Source organism: Pocillopora damicornis, chromosome 4 (genome assembly GCF_964200805.1).
Source record: "Pocillopora damicornis chromosome 4, jaPocDami1.2, whole genome shotgun sequence".
NCBI lineage: Eukaryota > Metazoa > Cnidaria > Anthozoa > Scleractinia > Pocilloporidae > Pocillopora > Pocillopora damicornis.
The window spans coordinates 28,033,373-28,060,413 of NC_142673.1; the positions used below are offsets into that span (position 1 = coordinate 28,033,373).

Consider the following 27,041-nt stretch of genomic DNA (forward strand, 5'->3'; position numbering starts at 1 on the left):
TAAACTCTCTTTGCTTCCTTTTTCTTCGCCCATCAACACCAACACAACCATACAACAAGTCAGCCATGTTGTGATTTTTATTTTTTAATCTGCCGATTAAGGATTTAATCCACCTAGCGAGCAGGGTTAGATTCAACCCTTGGTTTGATCGAAGGTTAGGAATAATCGGGCTTTGAACAACAGAAACTAATCGGCGACTTAAATTTAATCGGCGATTAGCCTATTTAATCGTGGATTGGCGCTAATCGCAGTTTTGAACAACCGGGCCCAGAAGCTCTAGATTTCAAAATTTGCCGGGGGAGCATACCTCAGGACATCCTGTCAGCAGTCTTTCTGTACTAAGAAAGGCGTAATAAGAAACAGACAAAAGGAGGCCCTCCTAGGAGAGGAGGCCCCAGGACCCTCATAGATAAGGGGGAGCATACCCCCATTGCAGTGACTTGCAAGTAGGTAAGGTAAAGGTTTCTGCGGTTTACTCTGTTAGAAACCTGGGTGCTTGGTTTGATGCAAACATGAATATGACCACACATATTAACAGCATATGTCAGAATATTTATTACCATCTACATAACATCCGGCGTATTAGAAAGTATTTATCATATGATAATAGGAAGTCCATTGTACAGGCTATTATAATGTCACGATTAGACTATTGTAACGGTCTATTATATGGTACGCCCGCTGGTCATCTTGGTAAGCTGCAACGCCTGCAGAACGCAGGTGCTCGGCTGGTATGTACTATATCTAGGTATGATCCTATCACACCATCCCTGATCAATCTGCACAGGCTTCCGGTTACCCACAGAATAGAATTCAAGATAGCAATGCTAGTTCACAAATGTATCTACGGCGTCGCACCACAATATCTTTCAGACTTGATAAAAATCAAAGAGAGCTCGCGGTATCAGTTGAGATCATTCCGGGGCATACTCCTAATGGACAATACCTATAGAACAAAAAAGACACTCGAGGATAGGGCGTTTGAAAATGCTGCGCCCAAAGTATGGAATCGACTACCTCTAGAAATTAGACAATGTCAATCATTGAACATTTTTAAAGTTTTACTAAAGACACATCTTTTTAAATTAGCTTTTTATTAGTTCTTTTATTAACTCATATTTTACTTTTATTGTTTTCCGAAAATTGTAAATTATTATTATTATTATCATTATCTGGACTAGCCATTTATTACTTTAAGATTTTAGTGTTGTAATGCGCACTCGATCATATCTTTATCGCATGCTAGACTGCGCAATATAAGAAATAAACATTATTATTATTAGGTTGGTGCCAATGAGCTCACACTACGTGGGAACTACTATAGCTCCTCCGATCCAAAATATGCTCCATGGCCCCTGTTTTATATCAACGTTCATATAAAACTCAATTTTTTGAAGCAGCCTTTTGCCATTTGCCTTTTAAACTGCACTGTAAGAGCAGCATCTAACAAGGTCTTCGAGCGGAGCGATGTAAGATGTCTTTTCCTCTGATCAAGCCCAGGTGGTAACGCAAGATTGAAACTCTCGCAAAGGAATTTTAAGATTGCAAGTTTGAGAGTTTTGAGTGTGTTATTCTCGACCATGGAACAGAAGTTGTACTATTGGTAATGAATAGTATGAGTTACATTTAACTGCTAAAAAGTAGACTCCTTAGTATTTGACAAATTAAATTATTCCTCCATCGCAACCAGATCTTGCCCAGTTACAGCTTGAGCGCAGGGGGCTGTCTGCTATTTCACTTTTGCTGTCATTCTGGAAAAAAATGAAGCTACTCGTTGAGTTGTCAAAAACTCAGAGACACTGAACAAGTGTTCCCCGTTCAATCCCTTTCCTCTTCTCATTTCTGTTGCGACAATTTCCGCGTCGACGTTCTTGCCGCTTTCTTGTCCGATGGTAAATCTAGCGGTCAGGTACTCTCGTTACTTTTCGTTAAACCGGTAAACTTTCTATACTTGTTTTAAAGCGAAGCCTTCAGGCGGTATTAGATACCAGTGCCACGAAGACAAGTTTCAGGAGGTAGAGGAGTAGTTGGCACGGAACTTGAACCTTCCTCGAGCCTTGCAGCATATTTAACCTTCGCTTTATCAAGAAGTGTCTCCCTTTCAACCGTCTTTGTGCATGTTCCTAACGCGAGATGCTTTTCTGGAGAAGAGTGCCGTTGGAACTGAAACTATGCGTGCAGCCCTCTTTTGGACATGGAAACACTTGATCCCTAGTACAGTCTTTCAATTCGACAAGACAGAAATGTGGCCATTTTTCCGAAAAAGATAAGAGTAAATAGCATGAAATTAGTCGGGCTGTTATCTTGAGGTGAAAAGCTACACAGCAGAAGCTTGCGGTGTTGCGTGACTTTGTTTACTCACATAACTTTTTCCAAGATATCCAAGATATTTCAAAAGAAATATTATCGCAGTTGCAGAAAACGTAGCTATTCAACTTAGAATGATGTCGATAATAAACAGCTAGTCAACAAAAATGGTAAACTATAAGGTGGCTCTTATCTATATTTAGGTGTCAGTAGTGCTGTTGAAATAGCGTGTCAACAATAACAGTCTTCTGCAATTCAAATAAACAGAATATTTCGTATCTACACATCAATTTACAGCCCTCTTCAGCAACGTCTACGAATTTTTTATTCTATAATCTCATATCATTTCCATATCAAAGAGTTTTTTAACCATCTTTAACTATCTTGTTTACTTCGTAGCTCTCAAGTACGATTTCTACAACTGATTTGCATCATGCAAATTCCTGACCTTAGCCACAGTGCGTCACAAACTCTTTTATTTTGCCGGCACTTTTCTGATTTACCCAAATTTTTTATTTCAAATTATTTTTTATAAGGACCAAACTTTGTGCCAGCATGCAGTTTGACATGATTTCTCACATACCAAGACGCGTTTTGAAAGCTTGAAGTTGCTCGATTTTTCGCTTTTTAAAACAAGTGTTTGAGAGTACTTTGTTAAAAAATCATTTAAATTTTAAAATCAAACCAAATCCCCTAAAAAAACCACAAATAAAGATCAAATGAATTATATTTTGAAGTAAAAACACCCCCGATCCCTTACGAAACATCCTTCCTCTGTACTAGCACACTAAAGTTGGTCAATTTTACTGAATTTTTTGCATAATTAATTAGGTAAAAACCCGAATTTTTGTTTTCCCCATTTCCTCGGACACATTTGACTTTTCAAACTTTGAAATAATTTTTTTTTTAATATATCTCCCTTAAAGGGTTTTCCAGGCAAATTATCAGAATTTTTCGATTTTTTTTAGCCTGGCTAGCGATTCTCGATATTTACAATCATGGGCTCTTAAGGAGTTTAACAGCGGTGGTGAAAAATTGCCAAAAAACGTCAATATTTTATCGTCCTTTTTAGATTTTCGCCATTATTTCGCCATGCGTTTACCGTTTCTGACGGTACAATGTCTTCACTTCGGTGTTATATGTGAATGTAGTGTTGAGTTCAAAGTAAAAACGTAATTAGATCGTTGTCGAGGTTTCATTGCTAACAGGACGTAAAAAATAGTGTTTTAACGTTTTAGCTCTGCGTGGGACGGCTCCGAAATGTAAAAAGTTTTAAAACACCCGTGTTTCTACGGTGGCTCATAGAGGACAAGCGGGTTGCCTCACCTTGAGACTTTTACAATGCAAATTGTCACCCCGGATGACAGGGTTACCCTTACCAACAGACCGGGCAACCCGCCTAGGCGGGTCACCCCATCTATCATGTCAACATGATCAAGATAAATTAAGAGATTATAGGGACAGCCCGGTTTTGTCCCGGTTTCCCCCCCCCCTTCCCCTTCCCCCTTCCTCCCAATACTCAGGTAACCTCACATACCTGGGGTCTCCCACGTACGTGTAAATGTAAGTGAGCCATTAATTTTGTGATATTTGAGACCATTGCGTGATGTCAATTTCACAATAAACCCTACTCAAGACGAGAGGATAATCGGTATATTTTATTAGATGTTTCATGATTAATCACACAAATCGTACGCTTCCCTTGCATCAACATTACATAAATCCATTTGTGATAAAATGGCAGCGAAAAAGCGGTGCATTCTCATCAAATCGTGTATTATTACGTCAAAACAAGGTTACGCTAACAAGAGGATCTGATTACTGGCAACTCGTTCCTTGCTAACAGATACGGAAAATGTCAAACATTCCAGACGTTTCAAAAATTTGTCGATTTACGTCAACGATGGAAAAGAAGGGCTTCAAAAAGCCGATAGATACTTTCGATTTTTGTTCCAGAGTTTTGCAGCTTTCCGAACTGCTTAGACGCAGGGAAGGGCTGCGAGGTAAACCGATAGCCGTACAAAGGCCAAAAAAATCAGCCAGGCATTATGCCAAAGTACTGACAAATTTTAACCGTTAGCCTTGAAAAAAGAAAATCGTGAAAAAAAAAATTCTGGTGATTGCAATGGAGAGATATTAACCGTTAGTAGTACATTGACCAAACTTTTTGGCTGTTAGCCGTCAAAGCCATCACCCCATTGGAACCCTCCATCGAGTGGCCTCCTTGCGAGAACACAAGTGTTTCCTTTTTAAAACCCAACTCAGTAATTACGAAGGCTAACCAATTGGCAGTTCAGTCTATGAAATGAAGCTTCAACATCCCCCTTACCCGGGGAAAACCTCGGCCATTTGAACTTTTAAAGACTGATTTGTTCAAATTCCCGTATGTGGGGTCAGTCTGAATTGCGTTCAAATGCCCTAACCAAGTGCCGGATTTGATGTTCAATTTTTTTGGTAAGAGGCAAGATCGGCGACTGTGACTTTCTGCACATTGACTCAGCTTTAATACCTTAAGATCCACACCTTTTCTTCTTATTCAGTTTCGCTCACGAAAGTTAATTCTTTAGATTTAAGCACCTCGATATTTCAAGATATAACGCTTGTATTTCGATGGAAAGACAAAACCAAATTCCCAACCCAGTCAGGCAAGGTTCAAATTCCACACCCCTAGGGCACGGACGACAGTCAAAAGCCGTTGAGTTGCCGAGGCTAGGGGGGTGTTAAAGCTTAATCATGAGCGTTAAAAGAAGTTATCAAGCCGTCCAAGGTAAACCCCCTCAATTATGTTTCTGTTATTGGTGTTGTTCTTGTTGTTATTATTGTTTTTTTCGAGATATGTTACAACGGTATAGATAAGATATATCGGCGAGGCTCTTAGGTGCCATCCTCGATCAAGCATGATTCTTCAGGTGTTGTGGTGACCGCTTTATTCTTAAGAAGCGCCAGTCCTTGGCGAAGGAAATTGAAACGTCTCATCGGGCAGACGGTAAAGTACTTGCGAAATAACTTCACATGTGATATTCCCTTTCCTGACGCAGTAAAAGATAAGAACAGAATAGCATAATTATCAATTTTTCAATAACATTGGTATTTTTGTATAAAGTGTTAACGAGGAACCTCTTAGGGTTAGGGTTAACCAAAATTTCCCAATAACTCGCACTCTGACTTTTTTTAAGAACAATTCTTCTTGAATTGTCTAAGGCTACGGGAGGGAGTGCATTCTCATCATTTTTTCTTAATGACCGACCCATTTCAAAGATGGGAAGCGAACGATTGTTAAAATACATCTTTCGTCCAATCAGAGACACGAACAATAGTACTTCACAGTATTAATCTCAGTATGTATAAAATAGAAGCTTATTATATTCACTGAGGCCTTTTCTTGGTATTTGATAAGGCATGACTCTCAAGCAAGATATATATGGACAGTTTTCGTGCTGGCTGCTTGAATAACTGAGGACAACTTAGTGATCCGAGCAACTAATATTATTCACTAATCCAATTAGGTTGTATGACGAACGATAACCGCAAAGCTTTCTACCGAAGAGTGCCAGCTATATTGCATTAATTGCTTTTATACAATAACATGCAAGATTTTCTCCAAAGTACTTGCTCTAAGAATACAAAGCACTTAGTTTTCGGTGATAACATAACTAAGAACGGAATGACAAAATATGAAGCAATATGAAAAAGCAAAGTGGAAATGCCTAAATATACACAGCATATGATACTCAATTGCACAGACGCGACATTTAATCCGTAAACGGAAACGTAGCAGAAACATGTTAAACCGTTCCGGAAACACGACGGATAACCTGTGTTTCCGTTACCGGTTTCGTGACGTTTTCTCGCGTTTCCGTTGCTGCGTATACAACGGAACCGGACCACTTTTACGTAAACATAACGGAAACATGGAGTTGCATGTTTCCGCCACGTTTCAGAAATACGGAAACATGTGATTTCGTCCTGTGTTCCTTAAAACTTCCCGGTAATAGCTATTTGCACTTTTGATATATGTGAATGTAAAGTTAAATTGATCGATAAAACGTAAAGAGCAGCACTATGACTTACCAATGGCAAATAACAATACAGAGGCGTTAAGGACCACGAACAGGACATTTACAAAGATGGAGTCGTTCTTGTCCTCTCCTTGACTCTCATCCCAGTTTGTGTAAACTGCACCAAGACAAACGTCAAAGAAAATTATCCAAAGAACAAATGTTTGTAAGCGGTCTTCAAACTTGTCCTTGATTGGTCGGAATACGGTGTAGAGCACTCCAAAGACGCTGACTGTCCGAACTGTGAGACCGATTTGAGGAAGGCTTTTAGATCCAAATAGGAAAATCAATGAGATCAATATCAGTTTGCGGTACATCTCTATGATCTCCCAAAACCAAAATTTCTTCTTGTAGTTTTCAAAGAACACTCTGAGCCCGAAAGAAACTGTTTCGTTTTCATGGGACTCCCGATATTTGTAAGTGAGAAACAAAGCCAAAAGTGGAAATCCTACGGGATATAATGCCAGAATAGAGGCCATGAGCCAATACAAGCTGTGGCGAGGAGTGAAACACTGGATAGAGTAGTCAGCTCTCAGAAGGAAGATACAGTCGATCTTTTCTTTTGAGAAACACGTTTCTACACACGCACCGGGAAGAGGTAGAATTTGAATAATCGACTTGCTCGTCGTGGGGTAGGTCGTTAACAACAATAGGAAAATGTTCCGATAGCAAGATTTCTTCAAACTCTTAATTTCCCTCATTTTTTGGCTTTCGGCTCGGTCGGTTTTGTTTATAATGTAGCGTCTTTTAACGAAAAGATAAAGGAAAATCAAGCCGACAAGTAGGACATTTAAAGCAACGATTACTGTGAACTTTCCGAGCTCATCGAGACGCAGGGAAGAATGAATGCAGCTTAGTGGCGCAAACTGCAAGATATTCCCTTCAAACACTTTTAGAACCTTCTCCGTTGAGATCAAAATGACTGGCCACTGGACTTTCGCTAATGCAGAGAAAATTCCAGCAATGACTTGGTAAAAACCAATCACAATCTTAAAGCACGACATGACGACATCTGCAACTGTCCGGTTATTCTCTGCACGTTTGGAGTCACCCCAAAGAACCATTAGAAACACAGCAACAAAAAGAGCAATTACCAAGATGGACGAAGTAACTGTTATAGTTAACCGAGGACATTTCAAGCAAGCGTGAAATCGGAAATAAAAGCCGTTAGAGCAGGTTGCACACAGAACTCCTTTATATCCATGATGGCATTTAGAGTCGATTCCACCCTCGCAAGACCTGGCATAAGGACATTTGAGTGGGTTTGGAAGTAAAGTATTAAACGTAGAATATAACTTGTCGTAGTCTTGTTTAGAAGAGTGGATGTTATTAACAAAACCTTTAAAGAATTCTTTTTCAGACTGATTGGACCATTTCCAGAAGAAGTTAGGAGCAAGTATTGCTGTATCATTCTCACAAGCAAAACCGTGTGGTGGACATGCTGAGCACGGACCAAAACGATCCAACCGATAAAAGTTTTGAAGGCATCTGCATGCTCGATAATCCGCAGTCTCGTTGGAGAGAGTACCTGCAATTTAGATGAATAGTTTATTCACATTATTTGGTACAAAGTCGCAAAACCAACCTTAAAAATAAATTCAACCCATCAAACCGCTTACAGTTAGTTAGGAATTAGCTCCAAGGATAGGTTCTACTTCTGGACGCAAAATGGCGTCCAGCGGTACTCAAACTGGCGAGAAATTAATTCGCCAGCCGTTTCCGTTTTAGATTGAGAAGAAAAGTTTTTTCTTTTCTCTACAATGCTATGAACCACACATGGAATGTCATGCAGGGAGAAGTTTTCATGGTGAAAAATTTTAAGAGTGTCTCAGAGACAAAACATCAGTTACCGTATGGACATGCCACACAGTCCCCAGGACTTGTCCCAGGATGTCGCGTTTCAGACACAAATGTACCAATGCTGCATCTTTTGCAATCAACTTGTCCCATTTCATCCTGATAAAAACCACCTGTGAAGATATGTAGCTTTCGCCTTTACAAGATAACGTACAAGAAAAAGGGAAATCGCAATAACGCAATCACGATCACAATCACAATCACGTTAAAGAACTGTTCTGCAAACCAAAACAGCTACACGAAGGTAAACTCTCTCCAAAATGTCAAAGCACGTGCAAATTGTCACATGACACGCAACGTAGCGTAAAACCGGAAATGAAACCAAAACGGAAATGAAACGGTAGCCACCAGATATTATGTAAGAAGGATGCAACGACATAAAACTGATTATGAGTGAAAACTGGCCTTATTGGCGGTGGCCCTACAGGCATCAGCTCACTTTATACGCTGAACTAACTAATGAAAAAAAGAAGGCAGGGATGAAAACTTTAAAAACGAGAGCAAAGGAAACGATAATGGGATAGAGGGAAAATTTAAGTTAGGATACTAGCACTTGGAGTGACCAAGCTTGAGACCGCTTCTATTAAAAGAACGTAACTAACAACGGCTCGAATTTTCTCTAGTAATGTTGTTGTTGTTCCAAAATTAAATAGCTATGACATGAAGCATTTTAAATGTCTTTTGTCACCTGCAGGACACTTGACACACATCTGTTTGGCGTGCATGAAATAACCAACTTGACAAAGAGAGCAGTTACGACATCTGGAGCCACTGGGATGAGGCCCACAGGAATGGCACTCAAAGCCTGAACTTTCCAGGCCATCACTGTAGCTAGATTGTTCTCCGGTCAAAAGTATATTGAATGTAGTGGAGGGGGCACAGTCACTTAAGTTTAAGAAAATAGCAAAATATTGAAAGCAATTGAAATTTTAATTATAACAAATACTCAATTCAGTAGACTTTAGCAGGAGCCATAAGGGGCTCCTGACTCAAGCGCGTATCGTCTGGAAACAATGAATCCAATAGTACAGATGCCAAGATATGATATATGAAATAAGTCATCTTAAAACGTCAACATTAGGTTTACTCACATTACTGACTGATACTGTCCTTTCGGCAGCTGAAGAAGGTTTTTACATGTCAATGATCTGTAGATTATTTTGATGATAATTTTAATTGCAGGAGCGATACTCTTAAGATCTGTGGTCCCCACCAACGGCGGTCGTTTATCGCGGTTTTTGTTCTGTAAAGGGACGAGCATTCCATCTGCCGATGGGCCAACGCTCTCAACGTAAGCTTGCCGTAGTAATTTCAGATTATCTTATAAGACCCCTTTCCCCCCCCCCTTCTCCCCCCCTCTCCCCCCTTCTCCCCCCTGCAGCACCATAGTTTCTCCAGGACCTTAACCCCATTTGCCCAATTTTTGCGTGCAAATTTATTCTTATAGGTGTAAGGAGACTTATGGAGTAGAATCTCCCGCTCGAGAACATCATATAATGAACTCGCTTAGCTTGTTTGGAACCCAGTCTATTCAATTTGAGTCCGGTGCGTTAACCAATACGCAATCGCATATCCTTATGAGAAAATCAACAGATGAAAAACAACATTGAGGTCAGCTTAGATTTAAAAGCTTATTAATCTCTTCTACAGCCTTGACGATCTTCGTTAAATCAAGATGTGGCCTTTCGAAAGGCGATAGTCATATTTAAAATATTCAAACGGGCGCTTTGGATTCACTTACACTTTGGTTTCGGTGTCCATTTTGTCGAACATTCCATCTGGTAACGAGTGTAGAGGATTATCAAAGATAGTACTGAAAAAAAATGTCAATAATAAGGTTAATGATTAACTCAAGCCTACACATAATTATAGAGACATGGCGTTTTCTTTTCTTACCATATGGTTGATGTGGCTACCGTTTTTTGTGCAAAATTTACCTATTGACCCCTTAGAGTGACTGGCATCCAATTTCTCCTAACAATATCATTCCAGAATTAAACATTTAGGTCGGGAGAAGAATGGAGGTGATCGCCAACTGAAAAAGATCTTAATTGTTAAACAAATTCTCCTTACCAGCACCTTACAAAACGTGTGGAAAATAGTTTGGAGAATATTCACTCTGAGGGTGTAAAGGATTAATAAAGTCTCACAAGGCAACAATTCCGTAAAAACAGATCAATGATCCTCTTGAAGCCAAAGTGGTAAGCTTGATTAATACATTTCACTGTAGCGTTTAAAACTTCACTTTATTTTTCAATTTACTCACAGTTGTTTCAGTTTAAGTCTGCTAAAGGATTCACTTCCAATCGTTTTGATGGCATTACTGTGAAGAAAACTATATAAAGGAAGAAATGATAACAAAAAACTAAACAAAACAAAACCAATTCAAACAATTCAAATTTGTCATATTGTTAACACAAACAGGAGTCAGCGCTCGCAATCTATGTTACGCATTGAAACATTCATGTTTATAGGATGGTTGAATTTTTCTCAGTTCCTACTAATTCAACCCAGAGATTACGTGGTTCAAACCATGTTGATATATAGACGTTGTCATCCATATATCATGCCCCGCGTGTTTTACAATGAAGCCTCTATTTTCTTTTAACTGGTTTCCTTGAATATTTAGGCTTATTATATATATTCCAAGATATACGTTAACTTTCTGAAACGTACATGTACTTACACTGATTGCAAAGCAGTTTCATCAAAAACATCGTTGGAAATAAAAGTCAGTTTGTTCTTTATCAGCATCCTGTAAATTGAATAAGAGTATTAAACACAAAAGCTATTTAAGAAAGGATTGTAGACATAATATGATTGAATAAAGAAATAAATACATAAATAAAAACCAAGAGGCGATTTATTGATTAACGAGTGAGTTAATTAGGGAGGGAGGGATTACAAACATGAAAAACCAAAGAACGAGCTTACAGCGTCTCCAAGCTTGAAAGTCCTTCAAAAGTGTGATTGTTTATGTTGGAGATGTTGTTGAAGCTAATCATCCTTGATTTATAAAAAAGAGCATTGTGAACAATTGTACCATTTGAATAACAATAATAATGGTTATGAGGATAATAGTAATAATATCAATATCACTTTTTGATAAGTCGCAATTTGGCTTGCGGCATCAGATCGAAGTTTTTTATTAAACAACCTCCCAGAAAGCAGTCAGCGTTAATTTAAAAAGACTTGAAGCGTTTTTCTGTGGCTGGTTTTAAGGGAGGAGGGAAAATAGCAATGTTCCTTCTCCAACAGGATATTGCTGGTAACAATATAATTCAATTCATCATAAATTTGGGAAAAGTGCGCTGAATATTTACTCACAGACTTTGTAATTTTCCAAGCTTATTGAATAAGCCATCTGGTATGGACCGCAATTTGTTGAATGACAAGTCACTATAAGGAAGATAACATTAATAAGATTAGGGATAAGAAACAGACGCACCTACAGTATTTACTTCTATAGCTGTTGGTACCTTACTATTAAAAATACAACGAACCAGAATAAAAGAAATCAGTTGTATATTCGACAGTATTGCAGCCGCCCTTTCCGATCTTATTATGCCGAAATTCAGCGAACGGTGGCGGCGTTTCCAGTTCATTTTAGGTGTTGTTTGAGCCGTGTCAGAGCCAATATTCCCAGGAAGTTAATTCATGAGGTCGAAAACTCAGTAAAAATAAATATTTAACCAAAAAGATATAGTTGACTGATCAAGAAGTTGATATTTTCGTTGAAAGGCGAAGAAACTTAAGAGCAGTGAAGAAAACGAGTTCGGATGGAAGTAAGTTTGTCGACTTAAATCAACAACTAATTCGTTTTTAAAGGAAAGAGGTCTGACGGAAATTCCCCCAGCCTAATTGGATGACCACTATGCCATTATCACTTTCTTTTCGAGAGATTCGAAAGGTCGACGGAGATCAGAGGGGTATGCATATACCGAGAAAATACAAAAACTCGTGGGATATTCTATGGTATACCACTCAAAAGCGTTACATGACCAGTATAAAAATCCATGAACAGGTGAACCTTTTGGAAGTGAAGAAAAACCCAGGAAGGTCTATCATACCTGGTTAAACATCATTCAGAAGGTAAACCACGACAAAAAAAAGAAAAAAACTATAGGAGCTTCATGGATTTATTCGTGGTAAAGATGTCTCAATTTCACTTTCTTTGCCTGCTTAAATTAAATCTTACTTACATGGATCCCACTATGGAAATGTTTTGAAATATGTTTGGTGGAAGATAATCGATTTCATTGTTAGACAACAACCTACAAGATAAAAGTGTTATTCGTTTTTAAACTTAAAAGTTTATTCGATAGGCATAACATCGAGGGACGTTAAGCTTTACGCAATAAGAATAAGAAAAAAATACCTCAAACTGATTGACTTGCGAAATGCATTTTTTCATAAAACAATGCATAGAAAAGAAATACAGAGTAGAAAATTGGTAATTCGAAAAGAGGCAACAGAATTTTTATCCGGGCTTTTGATATCAAAACTAATGACCATAAAGAAACATAATAGAATATCGCTGTTTTTTTTAATGAACATTGCTCTTTTGTCTGAAACACAAGAGCATTTGCAAATTATGAGTGAATCAGTTTTGCACGTGATAAGCTGTTTGCTTTCGCATAATTATTATGTTATAGATAATAAAGAATCATTCACGTGCAATTCGTAGAGATAATCACATGATTTCCAGTGCAATTTGGAATAAATAAGCACTTGTAAATTTTTTCAAAGACTAACAATATTAAACTAACCCGTAGGGCGAATGCAATTTGTGGTCTTTGAAAAATTAACAAGTGCTTATATATTCAACATTGCACGAGAAAAATCATTTGATTACGTATTAATAATTTACATGAAAAAATACGAGATAGCTTATCATAATCATGCAGAAGCAAAGCGCACACTTCAAGTGCAAATATAATTTTACTCAAACCCTGCAAGTGACTTTGTGCGTTCGGTCATAACAACCGCGTACAATAAAAACAATTATGCACCATGATGTTTTCACATCTTTAAGGTGCAAAAAAGTCCAATGTCCGGCTAAACAGTTCAAGGAATCGTTCAGTCTATGTCCGAATCACTTTCGATGAAATGGAATCGTCGTTTGCGAGGTTTAACCATGTTTGTGACTAGTTTCGGCGTAGAATCGCTCGAGTTAAGTGTTAAGCTGGGTCGGCTAGTAATTTTCGATTTCCTTGTAATTCCCTTCTCCGAACACCAAAGAGCAGTACTTTTACAGTGTTTTCGTTGTTAGAGCTGTTTCTCAGCTACTGTATTGTTGTTGCGGTGGCGAAAGAAAACCTAATTGAAATGCCGACCATTGTTTTGCTCGCAAATTTTCAGCGTATCCAAAAGTTGCGAAATCTAAGGCTCGCACTTGATTGGCTGTCTGTGAGTTTCTTTGTTTACTGACCAATCAGAATGTCTGGTTTGTTATACTTCTCTTCACTGAATTAACCCTCTTCTGCACTGAAATACCTGAAAACTGCATTTATCTTAACCAATCAGAACTGAGTAATTTCTTCATGTATATTATTAGGAATAAAAAGGCACTCTTAATTTTTTTCAAAGCCTGAAAACTGCCCACTCATCTACTTCAAATTGCGCTCTTGATCTTTTGAAAACCTGAATTTTGCATCTTTTACTTTTTATTAACGTAATTGCTTTCGAAGAATCATCGCTAACTTTATCTCCGAAAACTACTCGATGTCAAAAGTCCAAAGTGATGTTCTAAAACGTAACAAAGAATATGATTATGGCACCTAAATTTGAGGAAAGGTAAACCTTATTACTATAGAGAAAATTAAGTCGCTTTCTTAAATATTTTACCATTGTTCCTTGTACCAGCGTGCATTCATAATGATATGAAGCGTGCATGAAATATTGAATGCACGGAAAGCGCTCGGTGTCAACTGTAGGTTCTTGGTTGCTGACCGATCTTTGTGCGTGCTTTATGTCGTAGCTGACGTTTGAACCAATTTGTTTTGTAAGATATTCATGGCGCTCGTTTGAATTTTCTGTAAGGGGAAATTCGATCTACTACGCTGCAATGCAAACAGGCATGGCATCGGCACGGACTGGGAATATGGATCACGCTCGCACCAATGAATCTGATCACAAGAATTTACTGCATGAAACAAAATGGAAACGTCTACTCACAGAAAGTCACTTGTATACTTACAGCTCAAAGAGGTGTTTAATTCCAGATGTTTCAATTCTTGATATATCTTTGATCCGATTCTTATTTAATTGCCTGCAAAAAGCACAACAACTTTAAAAAAGATGTGAAAACTTATTGGAATTTTCTTCCTTGTGCTACCTTTGATACTTGAGCGAAGTCTTTCAATTAGAATCATTTGAACACGTTATATTGTGTACTGTTAAAGATCTTCTGAATCGACGCTCACCTTGAACTGAACCCAGTCTCAATTTGTGGCACCCTGTGGTAAGCTTTTGAGAAGACTTACTGTCTCCAAATAAATGGAATTTGATCATGCAAGGATGATTAAAGTCACGAAAATGTAGAAACAAAAAACACGGAGTAGTTCTTTCCAACAATAGAAGGAAATGTTGCAATAACCATCTTTACCAGTTGTCGTTAGAGGGTGTTCAGATATTAGAAACCAGTTTGTAATCTCTGGAGGCTGTGTAATCATTTGTTATCTTATTAAACCATAACAGTTATTGCAATTTAAGAAGAGTACGTATTACAAGGTTATGCGTCAATCAATCGAAGCTTTAACATCCTCCCCAGGCACCCCCGGGTTTTGAACTTTTGAAGATTGGTTCGGTCAAATTCCCGCTCCTAGAGCAAAAGTTATGTTCAAATGCCCCACTTATTTTTTTTTCTTTTCTTCTAAGCAATTCCTCGTAAACTATTTGCCCAAGACGTGCACCTCCATATTCTAAAGATTGAACACTTGTCTTCCACATGAAAGACTCAACACTTCCGGTTCAAATTGCCCACCCCAGCAAGGCAAGGTTTCCCAACCCCATTGGGCACTGGCAACGGTCAAATGACCGTGGATTGCCAAGAGGGAAGGAAGGGGGGCAATTTTGAAGCTAAGAATTGATCGGCGCACCATACTTACAGATGTCCAATAACCTTAGGACCTTTCAAATCTGGTACAGATGTTAGCTTGTTCTCTCGAAGAATGCTGTAGAAATCGTACAAACAACAACAGAAAAAAAAGCAAATGAACAGTACGCTATCGTGTTTGTCTTAGCAATAAGCAATGTCCTTCGCAGGGCCTCGATCAAATGTGGTCCACAAACAAGGAGTACAGGATATAGTATATAAAACATGGCAAAACGTTTTCAGTGCAAACTCAAAGATAACTTTTAAATTGCAGAATTCCGGATGTTTTTAATTCATGACATCTTTACCGCAATACGTTGAAACTTAACCCACTTCAAGCTGTCATGTCGAATCAGAAAAATGTTTCATTTCTTCAGTATCTTATTTTCCTTCCTCTTTTTCCTGTCATACATTATTTAATCTTCTACGTTTGATTGGGAATTTACGACTTTTTAGCGCTACTCCCGATCAAGCGTCGAACAAAGCAATATATTAATTATTAATTAATAATTATTCTTAATAACACCCCAGAAGGAAAAGAATCCGAACCGACCAAAACAGATCCAAAACAACCGAAAGAGCGCACAACCCTGCTCATAGGCGATTCGATGATCTCAAGAATACCTGGAAGAGACCTGGGAAAAGCAGTGGGCCATAGGGTTATAGTCAAGCCTTTCTCGGGTGCTACGACAAAGGCCATGAATCACTATCTCAAGCCAAGTCTGGAATTTTCGCCCAACGAAGTGATTTTACACATTGGGACTAATGATCTTAAAACCAGGGAACCAAAGGCTGTTGCCGAATCGATAGTCGACCTCGCGAGACAGATCGAGAGCACCTACGATACTACAGTCACGCTGCCGGAGTTTGTATGCAGAAAAGATAAGCTTGACCAGGCCGTAAAAACAGCCAACAAGCATCTAGAGAAGTTCTGCCATCAAAACGGATGGAAATTAATTCATCATGAGAACATATCTTATAATGGACTCAACAAAGGTGGACTGCACTTAAACTCTAAAGGTAATGTGCAGTTTTATGATGATTTTAAATCGCACCTAGAATGAGATAATGTGCTGTCCGTCAATGCCGTGCTAAATCGATCAAGCAGCCAAAGGGGCGTAAAATCTGCCTCAATATTGCCACCTTTGCGTGGCTTTAGAATGGCCTCACTCAATATAAATCAATTAACTACACATATAGACGAACTAAGAATCCTATTAGCAAACAACGATATCGATATTATTGCTATAAACGAAACAAAACTGAACGAGAGCATTCACGATCACGAAGTTCATATTCCGGGATACGAAATAATTCGCCGCGATAGACTTACGAAAGGCGGCGGGGGGGGGGTATGCTTCTACGTTAAAAATTCAATCAACTTTACAGTACGATCTGACTACATATGGATGCATTAGAGAATCTTTGCTTGGAAATCCATAAGCCAAAAACAAGACCTTTTGTGATTGTTACGTGGTATAGACCACCTGACTCTCCTATTGGCATTTTTTCACCTTTTGAATCCCTAATTGGGAAATTGGATAGTGAAAATGTAGAATTTTTTGTACTGGGAGACATGAACTGTGACATGGTCACTGCACGATATGACAATGATACATCCAAATTAAAGAATATTGCTGATGTCTACGGACTCGAGCAACTCATCCCTGAACCGACGAGGATAACACCCACCTCGTTAACTTTAATTGATTTAATTTACACCAACTGCTCGGATAAGATCGCCTGTTCGGGAGTTTGTCATGTTGGGATAAGTGATCATAGCATGGTGTATGTTTATAGAAAACTTGCTCTGAACGGGATGTCGAATGGACATAATTCAATAACATACAGAAATTTCCGAAAATTCGATTGCCAAAATTTTCGAGATGATATTCAGTCTCAATGTTGGAATAACGTATATGAGTCTTCCGACCCAAACGAGATGTGGCAGCAATGGAAATGTACATTTCTAGCTATCGCTGACAAACATGCCCCACTGAAAACGATGCGCGTTCGTTCACGAAGTTCTCCGTGGATTACCGCTGAGTTGAAAGATTTGATGCATAATAGAGATATATTAAAAATCAAAGCAATCAAAACAAATGATCCCAACGATTGGGCACTGTTTAAGAAACAAAGAAATTTAGTCAATAAGCAAGTACGCTTAGCAAAGCAAGTTTATTACCAAAATATGTTTAACAAGCACACTAGCGACTCCCGAAAGACCTGGCAGACTATAAACGAGCTAACTTCACGTAAATCTGGGAAAATGTCAGTGACATCACTAAAAGTGAATGGATTAACGATAACTAATCTACTGGAGCTATCAAACGAATTCAACAACCATTTTGCTAATATTGGTCCAAAACTTGCCAGTGAGATAGATTGTGATAGTAGTAGCTATCAACGATATCTTGCCGGTACAGATAAACGGTTTGAGCTCCAACCTACTAATCCAAATAAAGTATTTTCACTTTTAAATAAACTAGACAAGTCAAAAGCAACGGGCCTTGACACAATATCTGCTAGGTTTGTCAGGGAATGCGCTGACCTTATTTGTGTGCCGATATGTGATATTTTCAATCAATCTATTAGCCAAGGGAAGTTCCCAGATGATTGGAAATATGCAAGGGTTACACCTCTCTTTAAACAGGGTAACCGCGATGATGTCAACAATTCCCGCCCAATATCGGTGATTCCAATAGTGGCGAAAGTGTTTGAAAGGATAGTTTACGATCAATTGTATGCCTATCTGGAAGAACATGATATTCTATATCAAAATCAATCAGGGTTTCGTGCTACTCATTCAACTGTAACAGCATTGTTGGAAGCGACAGATTCTTGGGCATATAATATTGACAACGGGAAAATCAATGGAGTCATTTTTCTAGATTTGAAAACAGCTTTTGACACTGTTGATCATCAGATCCTCCTATCGAGATTAAACTATTATGGTATACATGCCAAATCTTTCAAATGGTTTCAGTCATACTTGGAAAACCGCACACAGAAATGTTCTGTGAACGGGTCGCTGTCCAGCAGCTGCTCATTAACTTGCGGTGTCCCCCAGGGGACCATCCTCGGTCCACTATTGTTTTTATTATATATCAACGATCTTCCAAATTGTTTATCAAATTGTGAGCCGAGGATGTATGCTGACGACACACACCTTACATATGCGGGCGGTGATCTTGAGAGTAGACAGCTTTGTCTGAATGAGGACTTAACAAACGTTTTCAACTGGCTACAAGCGAATAAACTCACACTGAATATGACAAAAACCGAATTCATGCTAATAGGGTCAAGGCAGAGACTGGGTACTCTCACAGCTTCACCAACAATTAGAATGAACAGCACTCAGGTGAGCCAGGTTACTTCTACAAAATCGCTTGGTGTGATTATAGACGATAGGCTCGATTGGCATAGTCACATCGAAAAATTAACAAAAAAGATTGCCTCTGGTATCGGGTGCCTAAAGCGAGTCAGGCATCAGATCCCAGCATCGACCTTACATCTGCTTTACCAAGCTTTAGTAAAACCTCACTTTGATTACTGTGACATTGTCTGGGGTAGCTGTGGGATAACGCTACGAGATAAGCTGCAGAAATTACAGATTAGAGCAGCCCGTGTTTTGACATTTTCTAGCTATGATGCCGATGCAACTAAGCTACTTGAATTTTTAAGTTGGAAAAATCTGACAAGCCAGCAGGAAATTCATAGAGTTACCATGAGTTCAAATGTCTGCACGGGCTAGCTCCTGAATATCTTAATTCTAAGTTTAGATGGCGTAACTCTGCTTATGACCTCAGGGACTCTGAAAATAAACTCAATGTTCCTCTACCTCGCACTAACTATTATCGAAAAAGCTTTAGCTATAGTGGAGCCACATTATGGAATAGTCTTCCATGTGATATAAGGAACACAGAGTCTCTGGGGTTATTTAAACGCAAGATCAATGCCACTCTATAACGCACGGCATTCACGGAAAACAGCTTTTAGTTATTAGTTAGTGTTTTAATTTTTAAATAGTTTTAGTGTTTCGTGCTTAAATAAAGATTATACTATACTATACTTCTATACTTTACTTGTGATTGAAAAAAAACTGGGCGACATGACTCAGGATTTAGGGCAACATGACTTCGGGCGAGATGCCTTTAGCGCCACATGGCCGTAAAAAAAAAAATTTTCATATCCTCTTGGTATAGATATAAGTATTTCAGGTTTACAGTATCTGTTTATCTTGCACTTGGTGTCTCACTTACCAGCTATCGAGAACTTTAAACTGTTTAAACGTTCCATCACCTATGGTCTCTAATTCGTTTCCGTGAAGGAACCTATCAGTTGTTAGAAGAGTCAAAATCATTCTTTTTTTCCTCTTTTTTTTTTCTGTGGAGGCGAGGGGGTAGGGGGGAAGAAGGGTCGTATTGCTTCTGCTTTGCATAGATGCATATGAAAGTTAATCAGCCTATCTATTCAAATGTGAAATAAATGAGGCGGGTACCAGAAGTGCTATCCGTGGTTTAGACCACTGTCCATAGAAACGATCGAGGTCTCTTGAAAAGTTCTTTTTAGTAAGTTGTTATTATTATGCAAAGAACGGTGTTCCTTAACGACGATTTACTTACAGATTTGTGAGCTGATCCGTAAGTCCTTCCACTGTACCCTTGTGTATATGATTCAGCTTATTGAAGGACAGATCACTAAAAACGGACAAATGTATAATGACTTGTGGATGGTCGGGATTAGAAAAGTTTCGGCAAAATAAACCTGCTAAGACTGCTTAAGTCAAACGTCAAGAAAAGTGTTTGCATAACAGAACATAACACACAACTTCTTGATCTAGTTAATTGTGTACATATAACTTTAAGACCGCTTTTCTCACGATGCATATCGCGCAGAGACGATCCCTTGGACATCTGAAAAATCAATAATAATATCTAAGAAAAATTTACTCACAGTTCTGTAAGATTTTGCATGGCTTTAAATGTTCCATTTTCAATATCTTCAAGGTGGCACCCACTCATGGAACTGTAAAAAAAAAAGTCGAGAAATAGTTTGAAGTGAAGGAAAGAGTAGGGGAAACTGCCAAACAATGTAAGTGTGGAAAGTTCTGACAGCGGATACATGAGACAAGTCTATCACTAATGAATTCTCTGTCACTTCCAATGCTTTTTTGTTGTTTTGTTTTGTTTTTTTCAGCCAAAGTACAAACAACATTCCTAAGTCATATCTCAATAGTCAAGAGTTTTATTGAAAGAGCTGGATCGCGAGGGGGAACTTCAAGTTTTTAGAATTTATTGAACTGGTAGTTTAAAACAACTTTGTGTACAGGATGGCAGCCAACCTCTAAAGAGGTGAAAAACATATATTTCATCTAAAGTTTGTTGTTGTCACTCTTTGTAAAATTGAACCCGCAAGAAAATAACGTAACTTTCTATGTTGATCCAGCTTTATCAAATTGATTGTAACTCGCACGGAACATGTCTGGTGATAGCAGACACTTTAAAACGAATAATCATTGAATTTCAGGCGTAGTTATTGGTATGGCCACTTTGTCGAAAAAGAAAAAGCCGAATCGACCCAAAGGAGCACAAATCAGTTGGCTAAATAAAAAACATCCGGGAGCTAAAAGCTGGGCAAAAACGTTTAAACCATGTAAAACAAGGGACGTTATCTAAAAGGAATAGTGAGAGAGTAGTCAAGCATGCACGTGACTGATCACGTTCGCACACAGCGTTTTTGTTACAAGTTTCGAAATCATTGGAGAATTTTCTAGAGCTACTAACTTACAGAAGATCCATCTTATTAAAGCCAGCGAAGAAGTCGGATGGCAAATTAGGTCCCAGTGGATTTGAATCAATATTTCTGTAAAAGTGCACAATGAGCAGGATATCCTTGTTAGATAACGTTTGACCGTTTGGTGTATAGACAGGAACTAAGTATTCAAGATGAGTAACTGTGATAGATATATATAATAAAAAAAGATATTGATAGTTAAGAAATTGCGATGGTTATGGAAGAAACATGGTAAGTTTTGAGCTTGAACTTAGAAACAGAGAAAGCAGTTATTATTTTCATCACGAGCGTGTAACTATAGGGAAAAAAAAGAATTTTTCATTAAGTATTTAAACCAATACTTTCGGATCCCCGCTCTGATTCGCTGGCAATGAGTTAACGAGAACTGGATCGTGGACTAGGCTTATAGGTCCATATTTCCATAACTTCCCTATATCTTTCATAGTTGTCTTTTTTTTTCCTTTTACTTGCGCGACATATATTATTGATTCTCTAAGCATGTGGAACAGGATAAAAGGTCATACTTACAGTTTTCGAAGCCGTTTTAATCCTTTGAGAATGACTTTTGCGTCATTACTTGATAGAAAGTTGTGTTTGATAACGCTATGCAAGTAAATTTTTAACATTGACTTTTAATGAATTTACTAAGTTTTAAAACATTTTGAAAAACGTCCATTAGGTAAGAGACATAAGCCAGCAAACACCGTAAATTTTCTCTCCATATACTTTTATTGTGATTGCTTCACATTAACTAACAGCTTAAGTTGCAGACCTGACGATCTTTTTTTGTAGAGAAAAAGAGGAAATTCATATTTGCTTGCATTACATTTATCGAAGGTCTTCTGTGTTTGCTTGCGATATAAAGAAAAAAAGGGCGATCTGACGAAAAAGCTACAATTTAATGTAAGGATAAAAATCAGTGGCGAATTTTAATATGTTTATTCTATCTTTTCAAAAATACATCATTAGCAAAACTCACAGCTGAGATACACTTTCCGGAAGGAAGAAACTCCCTGAAATTAGGTTGTCGGCAAGATTTCTAGGGAAAAAATTGTAAGTTCCAAAAATATGAAGCTCAGAAATTGCATATCACATCGTTAATCTAAAATTTATATATTTAGTTACTTTAAGCTTAAGATTTTGAAGCAGTAAATAGATTCACAATTATAAATTAGAGGGATTGGGATTAGTGAAAACACAGGAGCTGAAAAATTTGTGGACAGAAAATGCTTTTAAACGGACAAACATATCAACATACTCATTCATTATAAGAAAACGCATTCTTACACTATTTCCAGCTTATCCATATTCCTGAAAGTGTTGTGGGGAATGCGTCTTAATAAGTTATTCGACAAGTCACTAGAATGAAAAAAATTATTACAATTATTAATCAAAGCTTGCCGAATTAAAATACATGCAAAATTTGCTTCGATTCACTGCACTCCATTTGAACATTTGTACATGAAAGTAAATGATAAAAAATTATTCATTCAGATAGATTAATATAGTTTTGTTTTGTTTTGTTTTGTTTTTTTCAAGAAGCTTACAGATAATCAGTAAAATCTCATAGTGCTAAAACTCTGATAGTCTCTCCATAAAAAAAAATCCCTATTTTCTTTTTTTTTGTGGTAGGTATCGGAATGCTAATGTCTGGTCATCTTCTAAACTCTGCTTTTAGAATTCTCATCTCTGACTTCAGACTAAGTGTTTTGAGAAATTTTCATTGTTTTTGAAATTCCAAGCAGTGCCCCAGTAATCAAATGACTGTTTGTTTCCGCTAGAAGATTTATTCGGGTTTTAAAAACAAGTCTCTGAAAGAATCAAACATCTTGGGAAATAAAAATTTTCAACTCCCCTTCAAATTTTGCATGCAGTTAGGCACTCAGGGGGATGCACAAAAATGCTCTTTTAAAGGGCATGGTAATAACGGCTGCTTGTTCGAAGCTTGGGGCCTCATTTTCATACAAAAACGTCGCAAAAAGAGAGTGAAATGTTTATTTCTCTATCTCAAGCTAAATACAACATTACAAATTGGCACTTCTACCATACATAGTAACATCATTCATCTTCACATTGATACAGTCAATTTTCCCTGGGAGGGAAGTTGAACACACTAACAGATTATTCATTTCGGTACAGTTCCGGTCATCTTTGTTGTCGGGTAAAACAGGGAAAACGTTTATCTGAATTTCTCCAAAAGCACACCGATTCTGGAACTGAAACTAGCCACATAGCTGGTTATAATATTCTAGTTTTTAAAAATGTTAAAATCTTTGCGGGCCTGCCTTTACTTTCCATAGGAGCAATTCGCGAACGAAGCTCAAAAATCAGATATTGCATAATTTGGCGATGTTTACATCGAATGTTCTCGACAACAAATGTTTCAGAAAAATGAAACATCTAAAGCTTTGAAAGAATGTCATCTTATGAGCAATATCCCGAAGAGAAATCTCGCCTCTGCTTGTCATCTTTTAAAAAAAAATTGATCAACCTTCATGGAGGACTACTCGACGTAACTACAAACATATATCTCAAATCGTGTGCATATCATCCAGATTCCGAGTGCTGCACCTTCTTTCATGGGAATTTGAGCGATCGGAAGTCCTCCGAAGATACACTGTTATACTTGTATGTCATTTGAAACATGTTAAGTCGGCTGATCTACATGAAACTATACTCACACCAGTCATTTGTCATAAACATATACGTTATCACGATGGCGTGACACTGTATTTCTCCCTGAAGTTTCTATCGGTCGCTCCAAAAAAGACGAGAAATTGGTATTTTTCGTATATGTCAGCAGATTTCCGCGCACTCTGAAGTAAAAACAACCGAAAAAAAAAAGAGGAAAACCCCGATTGAACGCTCGTAAACACTGAGAATCTGAGAGTATCAATCGTAACCTGTCAGCGGCAGAACTACATGTAAAACCCAGTTGTAACAATAGCAAATGAACGACATAGGCATCTCCCTACAAAGAGCATATTCGGGCAGTTATCATTTCCTTGTGACAGGAACTAAGATAATTAGAATCATCTGAAAACTGTCAGAAAACTGTTAGAAAATTTGCATAAGATATGATGAGGAGAGACTTATCACCGCCGCAGTGTAATCGAGTCAATAAATGTTTTCTTCTATGTCTTGTTAGAGAAAATATTATAACAAAGTTCGAAATGAAAGATTAAATGAAATCATAATGTCATAATTCCACCTTTCAAACAACTTATTATCCACACGCAAATCGCAACTCGTAACTTGAACGAAACTCCCCATGGTTAATATGTAATCTGGATTGCTTCAGGACCTTCAGGAAAAAGAACAGTAATTTCATCACCATTATTTTCCATACTTTTCTCCCGGATATCTTTTACAAGCTTACAGAAAGATGAATATAGCGCAATCTCCCAGTGATTTACACGAGAGGAAGACAAAGGTCTCTCTAATTTTCCCCTGAGGTGGCCGGCTCACCAGGAAGAAACAGGAGATCGTTTGGTCCACTAACGTTAGTCTGTGGAGATTATCAATCTAATAACTGAGAAGATTGTGCCCTTTGGTTCATCAGTGACAGCATTAATTATTTCAAACATGTATTTCTCGGTCCAAGCGACAACAAAAATAGTTCCTTTGTAATTTTGTAAGCACTTCCTGTAGCATTTTATTGTCAAGGGAAATAAATCTCAAGGTTCAAAGCCAATATAACGTTCCAGCACGAGAAAGACTCCCTGAAAAAAAGCAAAATTTCTAGAGATTGGTTGTGATGAAATCCCTGTTCCATTTGCTGTACTGCAAGGATACTGAGTAGTTCAAAATCTCCACTTTTTTATGATTTTCGCGCGAGTCGTACAAATTGCTATTATTGGCGACTGGGTTTTACATGTAGTACTACCGCTGACAAGTTGCAATTTCTGCTTTCATATTCTCAGTGTTTACGAGCGTTCAATCGAGGGTTTTTTCTTTCTTTTTTGGTTGTTTTTACTTAGAATGCGCGGAAATCTGCTGATATACCGAAAAATGTCCATCTCCCGTCTTCTTTGGGACGACCGATGAAAACTTCATAGGGAAATGCAGCGTCACGCCATCGTGACAACGTACATGTTTATGACAAATGACCAGTGTGAGGATAGTTTCATGTAGATCAGCCGACTTCAACATGTTTCAAATGACATAAAAGTATAACAGTGTATCTTCAGAGGACTTCAGATCGCTCAAATTCCCATGAAAGAAGGTGCAGCACTCGAAATCTGGATGATATGCACACGATTTGAAATATATGTTTGTAGTTACGTCGAGTAGTCCTCCATGAAGGTTGATCAATTTTTTTTTAAAAGATGACAAGCAGAGACGAGATTTCTCTTCGGGATATTGTTCATAAGATGACATCCTTTCAAAGCTTTAGATGTTTCATTTTTCTAAAACATTTGTTGTCGAGAACATTCGATGTAAACATCGCCAAATTATGCAATATCTGATTTTTGAGCTTCGTTCGCGAATTGCTCCTATGGAAAGTAAAGGCAGGCCCGCAAAGATTTTAACATTTTTAAAAACTAGAATATTATAACCAGCTATGTGGCTAGTTTCAGTTCCAGAATCGGTGTGCTTTTGGAGAAATTCAGATAAACGTTTTCCCTGTTTTGCCCGACAACAAAGATGACCGGAACTGTACCGAAATGAATAATCTGTTAGTGTGTTCAACTTCCCTCCCAGGGAAAATTGACTGTATCAATGTGAAGATGAATGATGTTACTATGTATGGTAGAAGTGCCAATTTGTAATGTTGTATTTAGCTTGAGATAGAGAAATAAACATTTCGCTCTCTTTTTGCGACGTTTTTGTATGAAAATGAGGCCCCAGGCTTCGAACAAGCAGCCGTTGTTACCATGGCTACAAGAGTGCTGCGCCCTTTAAAAAGAGCATTTTTGTGCATCCCCCTGAGCGCCTAACTGCATGCAAAATATGAAGGGGGTTGAAAATTTTCACTTCCCAAGATGTTTGATTCTTACAGAGACTTGTTCTTAAGTTCTTTTAAGGCAACCTTGTCGTCAAATTTCTATTACAGGTAGGCATACATATTGTAAACGTTATTGCAAATATATCACCGCGCAAGGATCTGTAATACTAACAGCGAAGCTTACACTATTTGGTTAATCCCTTTAATACATGTCTAATGGTTATTAAATTTCACAAAAGCTTAAAATAATAATAGCAACGATGATAGTGATAATTATGATAACAATAACAATAAATATACTAGCCTATTAATTTTAAGCTGAATCTATCCCATACTTTAAAATTATTTACTTACAGTACTTTTAAAACAGTTAGGTTCCTGAAGGAGTCTTCTGAAATCGACTTTAAAGAACAACTCGAAAGTTTCCTAATGAAGAAATTGACAATAAAATTAGTTGCAACACTTTTATTATTTTAAAAGCACGAAGCTACGCTAAAAAGTTAAGAAAAACATATTTTGGAAAACTAAACAAAGGTTTCAGATGGGTGTTATTGCCTGGTAAATTTTTAAATGTGCTTCTTTTTTTTTTTTTTCTTATTCAACAGATAAACCAAACATTGCTTTCAAATAGCAAACCTAGCTCAAACCATGACTCGGTTCCCTTTCTGAAGAAAGGTTTAGTTTTTTTAATCACTTACAGTTCAATTGTATTGCTTGGGATTCCAGTCGGAATGTATCCATGAACTTGGCATTTAACTACCACACGGGTCCTACCGAAATTGGTACATTGACAGATTTTTTGGCTGCAAACATCACTCTCGCAAGGTGTTACAATCCACAAGACCAAGATAACTTGTATCAGGCCAATAAACATCATTACTGAGTCCACAGTAATCTGCTTGGATCAAAATTAACTTGATTAATGATTCAAACACCGTTGCGGATTTAAAGAAAGTAACCAAGCCTACGAGAAAGATCA

At 37.9% G+C, this 27,041-nt stretch overlaps 1 protein-coding gene across 2 annotated transcripts; it reads right to left on the reverse strand.

Annotated features, from left to right (window-relative positions):
• Positions 1-5,107: 5,107 nt before the first annotated feature.
• On the reverse strand, positions 5,108-26,989 carry LOC149047540 (uncharacterized). 2 transcript variants are annotated; one of them, XR_016186064.1, is made up of 22 exons: positions 26,761-26,989; positions 26,417-26,488; positions 22,402-22,473; positions 22,094-22,153; positions 21,643-21,717; positions 21,109-21,183; positions 20,275-20,346; positions 19,944-20,018; positions 19,581-19,652; positions 15,332-15,397; positions 14,422-14,493; positions 12,425-12,496; positions 11,550-11,621; positions 11,157-11,228; positions 10,909-10,977; positions 10,489-10,557; positions 9,964-10,035; positions 9,314-9,370; positions 8,911-9,107; positions 8,216-8,358; positions 6,379-7,893; positions 5,108-5,336 (listed from the first exon to the last, which is right to left on the reverse strand). XR_016186064.1 is itself a non-coding variant. In XM_089204627.1 (22 exons), exons 1-22 carry the CDS (start codon positions 26,937-26,939, stop codon positions 5,182-5,184), a joined length of 3,360 nt encoding a protein of 1,119 aa, XP_089060753.1. In that variant the 5' UTR covers positions 26,940-26,989; the 3' UTR covers positions 5,108-5,181. The 2 variants fall into 2 exon arrangements, 1 of the variants encoding a protein (XP_089060753.1); XM_089204627.1 differs by having other exon boundaries at positions 8,216-8,335.
• Positions 26,990-27,041: the final 52 nt, after the last annotated feature.

Coding starts and splice junctions, on each gene's coding strand:
- LOC149047540 (XM_089204627.1), bottom strand. CDS start 26,939: ATGATGTTTATTGGCCTGATACAAGTTATCTTGGTCTTGTGGATTGTA. Junction 20,019..20,274: donor ATGCAAAATCTTACAGAACT/GTGAGTAAATTT, acceptor GTCCGTTTTTAG/TGATCTGTCCTTCAATAAGC. Junction 8,336..8,910: donor GTGTGTCAAGTGTCCTGCAG/GTGACAAAAGAC, acceptor ATATCTTCACAG/GTGGTTTTTATCAGGATGAA.